This window comes from Spermophilus citellus, assembly GCF_964194105.1.
Source record: "Spermophilus citellus genome assembly, chromosome: 2".
In the NCBI taxonomy this organism is placed as follows: domain Eukaryota; kingdom Metazoa; phylum Chordata; class Mammalia; order Rodentia; family Sciuridae; genus Spermophilus; species Spermophilus citellus.
The window spans coordinates 206,215,394-206,228,183 of NC_138183.1; the positions used below are offsets into that span (position 1 = coordinate 206,215,394).

At 41.9% G+C, this 12,790-nt stretch overlaps 1 protein-coding gene across 1 annotated transcript in view; it reads left to right on the plus strand.

Moving 5' to 3' along the window:
- Positions 1–10,440, plus strand: part of PARVA (parvin alpha) — a 154,341-nt gene extending 143,901 nt beyond the window's left edge. Inside the window, exon 13 of the mRNA XM_081275374.1 lies at positions 8,859–10,440. Coding sequence (XP_081131500.1) covers positions 8,859–8,935 — 77 coding nt within the window. The 3' untranslated portion in view covers positions 8,936–10,440. The remainder of the gene's footprint in view (positions 1–8,858) is intronic.
- The last annotated feature ends 2,350 nt before the right edge of the window (positions 10,441–12,790 follow it).

Below are 12,790 nucleotides of genomic sequence, written 5' to 3' on the forward strand. Positions count from 1 at the left end.
CTGGAGATCATTATGTTACGTGAAATAAGCCAGGCACAAAAAAGGTAAATACCGCACGATTTCACACATATATGGAACCTTAAAACATTGATCTTGTACAAATTCAGAGTGATTGGTGGCTACCAGAGACTGGGGGAGTAGAGGGAAGACAGGCTGGAGAGAGGCTGGCCATCAGATATAAAGTTACTATTTGAAAGGAGGAGTCAGTTCTGATACTTGGTTCTGATACTCGGTGAAGACAGTTAAGAATGCATTGTACATTTCAAAATGGCTCCAAAAGAGGATTTTGAATGTTCTCACTACAAAGAAACGATGAATATTTAAGGTGGTGAGTCTGCTAGTTGCCCTGATTTAATCATTGCACAATATATACCTGAATGAAAGCATCACGCTGTACCCGATAATGACATACAATTATTATGTGCCAATCAAAAATAAAAGAACTTTTTTTTAAGGAAGAAAAGAAATACCCATAATACCATGAACATGGACAATTCTCAGTTAAAAGAGTCACTAATGCCAATGGGGCCAGAGTCGTTGGCCAGAGGCTGTTCTGTCCTTGAGCTGCCTTGGGCCTGATTTGTCTCTTTGCCCCAACCAGCCAGATAGCCTTTGGTGGCTCAGCCACCATCCTTTCTGCTCTCAGAGAGGGGCCCAGGCCAGCACAGAGGCAATCAGCAGTTGCTAGCCAGACAACTGATTAGGCCAGGGCTTTACTCAGGCTGTTTATATACTGTGGAGTCACAATACAGTCCTAGGAACCCTTCTCCCAGCTAAGACAGCTCGGTCTCATACTCCTTTACTAGTCTGCCTGGGACTACCTGGATGGCCAGCTGTTGGCTCTCTTGAGAAGAATAGATAAGCAACATCTCTGACTGAAGACTCCCCTTTACCCAGCCCACCTGGTGGTGAAGGTGGTGATGGTGAAGAATCAAACCCGGATTTCCTAAGAAGTAGGGCTTAGTCCATGTGAATGGTGACCCCTGGAGTTGTGCAGTGCACACAATGCTCACTGTACATAAGACCTCCATTCATGAGCAAAAATGGGAAAGCAGGAAATTGCAATTTAAAGGACCCTTAATATGTTCCAGGTGTTTTTCATAAAGTTTTTACCCAGTTTTACCATTGAGAAAACTGATTTAGATTACCAGGGTCACCCAGAGGTAATGGAATTGTAGTATCCAAACCTTAACAGTCATTAATATTAAATAAAATGGCCAGTTTGAAATATTCTCCCATTTGGATATTTTTTTTCTGTAGCAGCCTCAGAATTCACCTATCTTTTAAAAGGCAAAACAAGCTAAGGATGTGGCTAAGTGGTAGAGGGCTTGCCTGGCCCATATAAGGCCCTGGGTTCAATTCCCAGCAACATTTTAAAAAAAAATTTTTTTTAAGGATTTGAGGAAAACAAGTCCTCCAGCCTCCATCTATATCTTTCCTCAGGCCCCAAACTTCTCCACTGTTTTTTTATTTTCTTCTGCCCCCTTTGCCTGCTGGTTCTCTGCTAATGCTTTATCTTCGCCTATTCATGGCCTTGCTCTCTCCCAAGCCAACTGCTAGGGCCATGACCCTGAGAACCCACCCCAGTCCTATTCTTCTTCTTGGTAGCATGTGGCCCTGTTGCTCACACCCTCCTGGAATTTTCTTCCTTGGCTCCCAAGACACTGGGCAGATGTTCGTTCATGAGTCTATGAGCATCCTTGCAGGGTCCATTCCTGCCACACATCAGGCCAGGCATGCCAGCAAATGAGGAAGGCTCTCTCTGCTCAAGGAGTTCACAGTCCAGGCCTGGGGCAGAGGCAAATGCTCAAATATGCACACAAATCACGGACTGAGAACCTGAGGGAGCACTAGAAAGGAAGACCATGGGGATCTAAAAATATGAAACAGGGAGCCATCCCTGGCAGTGTTTTGGGAAGGCTTCCCTGAAGCACTGGTGCTTGGAGCCAGGGTTTGCAGGAAGATCAGCAGCCAACTCATGTGGAAGAATAACCTAGATATTATAACCACATGGTCAGAGACTGAGCACAGTTCAAGGGGAGGCAGAGAATAGAAGCCAGTGTAGCAGCAGTGCATAGTGAATGGGGAGGGGTGTGGCAAGAAATGAGCTGGAAAGCTAGACCAGGTCAGGTTGTACCTGCAAAGCCATGGTTGAAGATTTGGACCTCAAAGAAATGGCTGTGGGCTGCACGACTCCAAGGGGGACCCTTTATGCCACAGTCTGTAGGAGAGCCCTGGGTTATGAAGCATTCACTCTGCACAGCCTGATGGTCAGGCTACACTGGATGAAATTAAATGGAGAGGGCCAGAGGAGCCTGGCCAGGAGCTTGCTGCAGGGACCCTGATGCACCTCTGCTTTCTCCTTCACACTTCCCTGCTGAGCTCACTGTTGACCCCTGCCTTTCCAGCAGTTTCCCCCACCCCCAGAGTCACTTCCTAATGTTTGACTTGAATAAAATTTAAGAAATGCACTGTAAAGGACAATGTAAGAAGTTATATCAGGAGAAAACACAGGAAGTGAAAGATCACTTCAATAAAGAGAGAGATTCTGAAAAAATATTGAACAGAAATCCTTGAGATGAAGGAATCAATAAACCAAATTTTAAAATTCAGTGGAAAGCACCACCAACAGATTAGACCACTTGGAAGACAGAGTTTCAGTCAATGAAAAAAAAAAACATATAATCTTGAAAATAAAGTTGACCATGGAGAAATGTTAAGAGACCATGAATAGAACTTCCAAGAAACATGGGATAACCTGAAAAGACCAAATTTAAGATTTGTTGAGATAGATGAAGGCTCAAGATGCAAACCAAAGGAATGCACAATCTTTTCAATGAAACAATATCAAAAAATTTCCCAAACATAAAGAATGAAATGGAAATTCAGATACAGGAGGCTTACGGGACCCCAAATATGCAAAATTACAACAGACCCACACCGAGGCACTTTATTATGAAAATGCCTAACACAGAGAATAAGGGTAGAATTTTAAAGGCTGACAGAGAAAAACAAGTCACATTTAGAGGGAAACCAATCCGGATCTCATCTGATTTCTCAACCCAGACCCTCAAAGCTAGGAGGTCTTGGAATAATACACACCAAGTTCTGAAAGAAAATGGATGCCAGCCAAGAATACTATACCCAGCAAAATTAAGCTTCAGAATTGATGATGAAGTAAAATCCTTCCATGATAAACAAAAGCTAAAAGAATTCACAACTAGAAAGCCTGCACTACAGAATATTCTCAACAAAATATTTCATGAAGAATAAATGTAAAATAGAAATGAAAACCAGCAAAGAGAGGAAATACACTAGAAGAATATTCAATCAAAGAAGAAAGTAATTCAAATTAAAAATCAGAAATAAATCAAAATGATAGGGCATAAAAATCATATCTCAATAGTAACATTGAATGTAAATGGCCTAAACTCAGACCGGCAGATTGGATTAAAAAACAAGAGCCAACAATATGCTGTGTCCAAGAGACTTACCTTGTAGGCAAAGACATCCACAGACTGAAGGTAAAATGGGAAAAAAAAAAATAACACTCACATGGATCTCATAAACAAGCAGGGGTTTCTATCCTCATATCAGATAAAATGGACTTCAAGCCAAAATTAATCAGAAGGGACAAAGAAGGACATTTCATACTGCTTAAGGGAAGCAAGACATACAGTTGTAAATATTTATGTCCCAAACAATGGAGCATTTATGTATATTAAGATGCAAACTCTCCTTAACTTTAAGAATCAAATAGACCACAACACAATAATACTGCATGACTGTAACACACCTCTGTCTCCACTGGATAGATTCTCCAAACAAAAAACTAAAAAAAAGAAGCTGTAGAACTAAAAAAATACAATTAATAATTTATACTTAATGGACATATATAGAATATTTTATCCATCAATGAGTGAATACACTTTCTTCTCAGCAGCACATGGATCCCTCTCTAAAGTAGATCATACCTTAGGCCACAAAGCAATTCTGAGCAAATACAAAATAAGAAATAATACCTTGCATTCTATCAGATCATAATGGAATGAAATTAGAAATCAAGGATAAAATTAAAAAATAGAAGCTAATCTAACACCTGGAGACTAAATAATATGCTATTGAATGACCAATGGATAGCAGGAGAAATCAGGGATGAAATAAAAATTCTTAGAGGTAAATGAGAATAATGATACAACATATCAAAATCTCTGGGACACTATGAAGGCAGTGCTAAAAGGAAAGTTCATTGCCTTGAGCTCACTCATGAAAAGCATAGAAAGTCAACAAATAAATAACATTACATCTCAAAGCCCTAGAAAAAAAGCAAATCAACACCAAAAGCAGTGTAAGACAGGAAATAACTTAAATGAGAGCTAAAATCATTGAAATTGAAACAAAAGAAACAATCCAAAAAATTGACAAAACAAAAAGGTTGATTCTGTGAAAAAATATATAAAATTCATAAACTCTTAGCTGAGCTAATGAAGAGAAAGAGAAAACTCAAATACTAATTCATGATGAAAAGGGAAATATAATAATATTGAAATACAGATGATAATCCCAAAATATTTTGAAAATTTATACTCTACTAAAATAGAAAATCTTGAAGACATTGACAAATTTCTAGAGACATATGACCTACCAAATTGAATCAGGAGGACATAGAAAATTTAAACAGATCATTTTTAAGCACTGAAATTGAAGATACCATCAAAAGCCTACCAAGAAAAAAAAGCCCAGGAGCAGACAGATTCTCAGCCAAGTTCTACCAGACCTTCAAAGGAGAACTAACTCCAATCCTCCTCAAGTTATTACATGAAACAGAAAAGGAGGGAGCTATTCCAAGTTCATTTTATGAAGCTATTATCACCCTGATGCCAAAACCAGACAAAGACACATCAAGGAAGTAAAATTTGAGATCAATATCCCTGGTGAACATAGATGCAAAAATTCTTGATAAAATACTGGCAAATTGCATATAAAAACATATTAAAGATAGTGCACCACGATCGAGTAGAATTCATCCCAGGAATGCAAGGTTGGTTCAACATATAAAAATGAATAAACATAATTCTTCACATCAATAGACTTACAGGCAAGAATCACATGATTATTTCAATAGATGCAGGAAAAGCATTTGACAAAATACAGCATTCATTCATGTTCAAAACATTAAAAAAACTAGAGGTTGTAGGAACATGCTTCAACATTGTAAAAGCTATATATGCTAAACCCAAAGCCAGCATCATTCTAAATAGAGAAAAATTCAAAACATTCCCTCTAAAAACTGAAACAAGACAGGGATGCCCTCTTTTACCACTTTGATTCAACATCATCCTTGAAACTCTGGCCAGAGCAATTAGACAAAAGAAAGAAATTAAAGGGATACAAATAGGAAAAGAAGAACTATCAAACTATCAATATTTGATGATGACATGATTCTATATATAGAAGACCCAAAAAAACTCCATTAGAAAACTTTTAGAACTCATAAATGAGTTCAGCAAAGTAGCGATATATAAAATTAACACATATTCCCATACATCAGTGGTGAATCTACTGAAAAAGAAATTAGGAAGATTATCCATTCATAATCACCTCCAAAAAATATTTGGGAATCAATCCAACAAAAGAGGTGAAAGATGTCTACAATGAAAAATACAGAACTCTAAAGGAAGAAATTGAAGAAGACCTTAGAAGATGGAAAGTTCTCCCCTGTTCTTGGATAGGCAAAATTAATATTGTCAGAATGGCCATTCTACCAAAAGTGCTATACACATTTAATGCAAATCCTATTAAGGTTCCAATGATGTTCTTCATAGGAATAGAAAAAGCAGTCATGAAATTTCTTTGTAGAAATAAGAGGCCCAGAATAGTCAAAGCAATCTTCCGTGAGAAAAGTGAAGCAGGAGGTATCACAATACCAGAACTTCAATTAACTACAGAGCAATAGTAACAAAAATGGCCTGGTATTGACACCAAAACAGACATGAAGACCAATGGTACAGAATAGAAGACACAGAGACAAACCCACATAAATACAGTTACCTCATACTAGTCAAAGGCACCATAGCATACACTGGAGAAAAGACAGCCTTTTCAACAAATGAGTCTGGGAAAACTGGAAATCCATATGTAGTAGAATGAAACTGAACCTCTATCTCTCACCCTGCATAAAATTCAAACTCAAATGTGGATCAAAAGACCTAGGCATTAGACCAAGAGACCTTGTGCCTACTAGAAGAAAAAGTAGGCCCAACTCTTCATCTGTGTCAGCTTAGGAACCAAATACCTCAAGAAGACTCTACAGTGCAAGAAATAAAGTCAATAAATGGGATGGTATCAAACTAAAAAGCTTCTTCACACCAAAGGAAACAATCAAGAATGTGAAGAGAGAGCCTACAGAGTGGGAGAAAATCTTTACCACACGCACCTCAGATAGAGCATTAATCTCCAGGATATATAAAGAACTCAAAAACCTTAACACCAGGAAAAAAAAAAAAAACTAAATAACCCAATCAACAAATGAGCAAAGGAATTGAACAGACACTTCACAAAGGAAGAATATGAACGGTCAACAAATATATTAAAAAAATATTCAACATCACTAGCAATTAGAAAAATGTAAATTAAAACTACACTGAGATTTCATCTCACTCCAGTCAGAATAGCAATTAACAAGAATACAAGTAACAACATATGTTGGTGAGGATGTAGGGAAAGAGGTACACTCATACCTTGCTGGTGGGACTACAAATTGATATAACCACTCTGGAAAGCAGTATGGAGATTCCTCAAAAAACTAGGTATGTAACCACTACTTGACCCAGTTATCCCACTCCTCGGTATACACCCAGAGGACTTAGCAAACTATAGTGATGCAGCCACATCAATGTTCATAACAATTCAATTCACAATAGCTAAGCTATGGAACCAACCTAGGTGCCCTTCAACAGATGAATGGATAAAGAAAATGTGGTATATATACACAATGGAATATTACTCAGCCATAAAGAAAAATGAAATTATGGCAATTACCAGTAAATAACTAGAAGTAGAGACTATCATGCTAAGTGAAATAATCCAATCCCCCCCAAAAAAAAAACAAGGCTGAAGGTTCTAATATGCAAATACTACTTACAGTAGGAGGAAGGTGGGGATGAGGAAGAAGGGAAAGTTCACTAGATTGGACAGGGCAGAGTGTGGGGAAGGGAGCAGGAATGGGAATGGGAAAGACAGTAGAAAGAATCAGACATAACTTTCCTGTGTTCATATATGCATACATGACCAATGTAACACCACATCATGTACAACCACAAGAATGGGAAGTTGTACTCCATGTCGGTATGACATGTCAAAATACACTCTACTGTCAAGTGTAACTAAAAAGAACATATATATATATTTTTTTAATTCAAGAAATACCAACACCAAGCAGTCAGGGGAGAATAGGAATCAGCCCAGTGGTCAAGGGATTCCCCTTGGTAGCCGGTGGGGCTGCAGGTGGAGGCTCAGATCAGCGGATGAAGCAGCATGAGAGCCAACAGGGAAACTGTGAACCCGGGGCCTCTCTGGAGGTTCCTGGGCACCTGTGGCCTCTCAACAAGAGAATTTGGCTTAAATTTGGGCTCAGCTGGGACAGAGCGGGGTTGGTGTGTAAGCAGGACCTGGCCTGGGTGGGAACAGGCAGAGGGGGCTCTGAAGTGAGAGGAGAGGTTCTATGCATTCCTAATAGAGTTCCTTTTCTATTTATTTACTTTAATTCTTTACAGCATGACCCTCTAAGGGAATGCGGAGGGAGGCCAGTGGAGGAACCTTGTCAGAGGGAAGGACAGGGGAGGAACCAGCAGGGGTTAGAGGAGCAGCCAAAGAAGATGGAGATGGGTGGATGGATGGATGGGTGGGTGGGTGGGTGGGTGGATGGGTGGATGAGTGGGTGGGTTGGTGAGTGGGTGGACGAGTAGATGGGTGGGTGGGGAGGGGAGAAACTTTACAAAACACGTCAGTGAGTCATGTCCAGCCTGGCAGCTGCCTGTCTCCAATCTCTAGCTTCCAAAATCATTCAGCGCCACAGTGTGTAATTGGAAACCTCCCAGGATGCAGCCCTCACACCCACCTCTCCAGCCAAACTCACCTATTTGCAGCTTTCCAGAGCAGTCCCAGGTTTAGCAAGACACAGTAACAGCCCCCCCCCCCCCGCGCCCCGAGCTCTTGGCCAGATTCTTTACCTGGCAAGCTCCTGCGGCTTTATGTCATCATTCAAGTATGGCCTTCTGTCCCAGGAAGGATGGAAAGAGGTGGTTACCTAGAAGCTCAGGAACCCCTGATGGAACTCTCCTGAAAGGACATTCCAACTCCAGCTGCCCTCCAGTGCCTCAAACCCATCTGTGGGACTGCCTGCCTGCGTCCTCCCTGCCAGGGCCTCCCTGGCCAAGGAAGAGGCAGCCTGGGGCCTGACTCCCCACCTCCTTCTCACTGTCCCCTTCTTATCACACCAAGTAGGCACAGTAGTGAATGCCAGGGGCAGAGGGAGAAGGGCCTCGGGACAGGGACACTCAAGGGACATGGCCACAGCCCTCCTGTCTGGAGATGTTGTTTCCAGGGTGAAGCCTGCATGCTCTGGGGCTGCTTTATTTTAGTAAGAGGTGAGACCCTTGTGCCCCATCCCTGTCCCTCGCTGTCCCCTGCCTTGAATTCCCACTGCACCCTCTGTCCCTCCTTCCACACCCACAGGCCCCAGGGTCCACCCCCATGCTGGGCAGATGGGGACGAGTGGTGGCTGAAAGAGGACAGTGAATGCCACCTTAGAGCATGTCCCCCACTGAGGCAGCTGGCATTTTCTGTTTTCTCCATAGACATCGTCAACTGTGACCTGAAGTCCACGCTGCGAGTGCTGTACAACCTCTTCACCAAGTACCGGAACGTGGAGTGAAGGCCCGGGCCTCCGCCGCCCAGCAGCTCCTGCTGCGGGCAGACTGGACCAGCCTCGGAACCGCCTTACCCTGCTTGTCCCCGTGCCCTGCTGTGTGCTCTCCACCAGCCCAGCGACTGCCCAGAGATAGTGAGAATGGACACCAGGAAGGAAATGACCAATATCTTGGTGGGCTAAGCCACACCTCCCAGGCCCTGGGGACTACCCAGCAGCGAGCTGGGGGAATGGACCTGGCCAGGTGCCGGGCCCACACGTCCCTGTGTGTGCTTCAGGAGTCAGCTCAGGCATGGTCCTCAGAAGGTGCACAGATCACAGTCCCTGTTCAGGGGTGTAAACTGTGCCAGGCCCACGCTAAGTCCTCTCCCATGTTCCAGTTCATTAGCCCTCACAACTCCACTGGGGGAGATGTTATAATCCCCCTTTACAGATGAGGAGACTGAAGCTTGGAGGTTGAGTGACTCACCACAAGTTGGCATTTGTTTTTCCTCTCTGAACAACATGTCTGTTAATAACTCCTCAATCACATCACATTCTTCGGGCATGCGCCCCCACCGAGCATTCTAAAGTGTATGTGCACACGCATGCGCCCGCGCACACCTGAGTCCTCAGAGAAGACAGGAAGCACTGATCTCACCACTGGGGCAGGCTGGGTCAGGGCTTGGTGATTCACACTGAAATTGACAAATTGAATTTAACCCAATTAATGGTGTGTGTGTGTGGCAGGAGTCGTGTCCCTCGAATCCTTTGTACAAATGAAAATTAGTCTTAATTCCTTCAGATTTATAATAACCCCATACTCTGGTTTCACAGTGACATTTGGGAAGGATTCTGTTTAGAATTAATGGAGTGGCACATTTTGCAGCCTTTTTGCTTGATTGCATGTAATGGAAATGCCCTATATTTTCCTGCAAAATAAGTACTCAATTCATTATCGTTAGGCAAATGTACAATATAGTCAGGCCCTGCAGAGAGCTGGGCCCAAGCCCGAGTAAGCAGCGCTTGGGAAGTAGGGCTCTTCAGCGGGGACCCTTGAACTTTAAAGAAAGGAACTCCTTTTTGCCTTCTAATTGATCATTTAGACCATTCTGGCTAAGTCTGCCCACATGTAATTACCGGCTAATTCAGGCGAGGAAAAATGTAAGTCATTTAGACCAAAGCAGAGCTGTTTCCTTGCGTGGGTGACTCAAGGGCTTGTGGTTACTTGTATCTCCTCTATGTGAACCAGACTGAATTATAGAGCTATGCTCATGCCAGGCTGCTGCTAGGTCCTGTCAGAAAAGGAAAGGGGCCAGAGCGGGGCAGGAGGGCAGGAGCAAGGGGAACACGAAGTGGGGGGGAGATGCTTGTACACGTAGCATATAGGGAAATACCTTCAGAGACAGAGACGTGTGCTTTATGGTACTTAACACTTGTGCCCTTAAATTGACTGAGGCCTTGCAGTAATCACCTGTGCTGATATTACATCGTCATTATACAATTTTCATAAATGCATCTGATAGACACCAGCCTGTGTGGCCTCCTCCAGAAGTCTGTGACTGCCTTGTCATGCTTTACGCCACCACACAAGCCCACCTGGGGTTTGAGGAGTTCACTGTGATCTCTTTGTCCACCACCCCAAGTCAGGACCCCACTTGTCCCAAGATATTCTTGCAGCCTTTCTCCTTGTAGCTTACTCCACTGCCCATCTGCAGGAACTCAACCCAGAGATTTAGTCACACTGTGTATTTTCTTGGATATTTCGCTCTAAGAAAGAATTGTTACTCGGCATAATGAGCATTCAAGATGTAAAGGCAGTGTACTGCCCTGTGTCAATTTATGTACAAGAATACAATTCTTTTTTTACTTAACTAGTGAGATAGTGTATTTTTCATTAGGAAGCACTAAATAGCATAATGTTTCTGTCGCTCTCTTTTAAAGTCCAGGTAGCAAATCAAGATAAATAATTGCCTTGTCTCCCTGTGCATTACTAAAGTGGGATGAAACGAGAGGAATGCATTCATTTAAACATGCTTTGCTGTACAAATTTTGTCTCCTCTTTGGTCATTTTCCCCTTATATTCAAGTTGCAAATGTCAAGTGCCCTTAGTAATTGCACTTCATTTTTTGTGTTTTAGATATATACAGTATGAAAACACATGGGAACACTTGCAACATTTTTAAATAATAGGCATTGCATCAGAAAACTGTGTTTCAGGGCAGATCTTCCACTCAGCCCAGAATCCCAGGACTTGGGTCTGGTTTTCTAACCCTGACATCTCACTTAGATGTGTTCCTTTAGATTCTGGAATCTCCTACTTAAGACATGACCATAGTTTTGACATGGAAAAGAAGCATCAGAAAATAAATAAGCCAGGGATTGGAGCTGGAGCTCAGTGGTAGAACACGTGCTTAGCATGAACAAGGCCCTGGGTTCAATCCCCAGGACTAAAAAAAAGAAAAGAAATAAGCCAAACTTAACCTTCGTCTCTTAAAAAACAAAAAAAGGAAACTAAGGGTGGGGGTTAGCTCAGTGGTAGAGCACTTGCCTAGCATATGCAAGGCCCTGGGTTCCATGAGAGAAAAATAATCATCAGTTCTCTGTAGGCTGAGTAGCTTTTCCCCTCTTTTCTAAATTTAAACTCATTATTTTTAATAGTTAATACATAAATATACAAGATTCAAAAATCATGGAGGGATATCTAACAAAAAGCCCAAGTCTCCATTCTCTTCTTTCGTAGCAGCTATGGTCCTCCATGGACACAACTGTTTTGAACCATTTTTCATGCATGCTTCAGACATGATCCATGTACGTGGAGCATGCATATACTATAAAATCTTTGGGTTCTTTAAAAATATAAATAGCCTCTTAGACATACTGTCATACACATTGCTTTTTTTCACTTCATATTCTATCTTAGAGATTGTTTTACATTGGGCATTAAAAGAAATCGCCCTATAATCCCAGCAACTTGGGAAGCTGAGGCAGGAAGATCGTAAAATTCAAAGCCAGCCTTAGCAACTCCACGAGATCCTGTCTCAAATAAATAAATAGATAGAGAGAGAGACAGATAGATAAATAACAAAAGTACTGGGGATGTAGCTCAGTGGTTAAACCTCCCTGGGTTCAATCCCTGTTACCATAAATAAATAAATAAGATCCTCTTGCATTTAAAAATGACAATCTGAGCACTTTGTAAATCTAAATGCACATCTAGTCCATTTCAGTTAGAAATGAAAAACCCTACCCAAAGGAGGAGAAGGCCTTGAACTGAATGTGTTGTTTTCTAAAGTCCTATTTGGGCACATTATGGCAAATTGTACACAACTCTTTTCTGGGTGTGGGACATGCTGGGGATCAAACTCAGGCCTTAGTCAAGCTAAGCCCATGATCAACCACTGAGCTACATCTCCAGCCCCGTTGTGTGCAATTTGATTAAAACACATGAGAACACTTGCAAAGTTTTTAATGTGTTTTTGCACACTACTAGCCCTTGCTGTGATGTCCAGCCACCAGCCCTGCAGTGCTTGTCTGCTCCCGAAAGAGGCTCCAGTTTCACATGTGCAGCTATAGAGTTGACATTTCCAAAACCTGGGAGAAGGTTTCTTTATCAGCACATCAGCAACGTGGCCTTGAGTTAGTTGCAAGTTTCAGCTGCTGCCATCAGAGCTTTTTAATTATGAATGACTGTTAGCTTAGCTTATCATTATCAGTTTATTTTGTTGTGGGTCCTTGGTTAACCCTCTAGAATATATTGAAGCTTATTTGCATCAACAGTATTCTAGGGCTATAATTTTCCAATAAGTAGATTCTACGACATGTATACATTGTGGTTCCAATAGGAATCATTCTACTCCAGTGCTAAAGCAAATGCATACA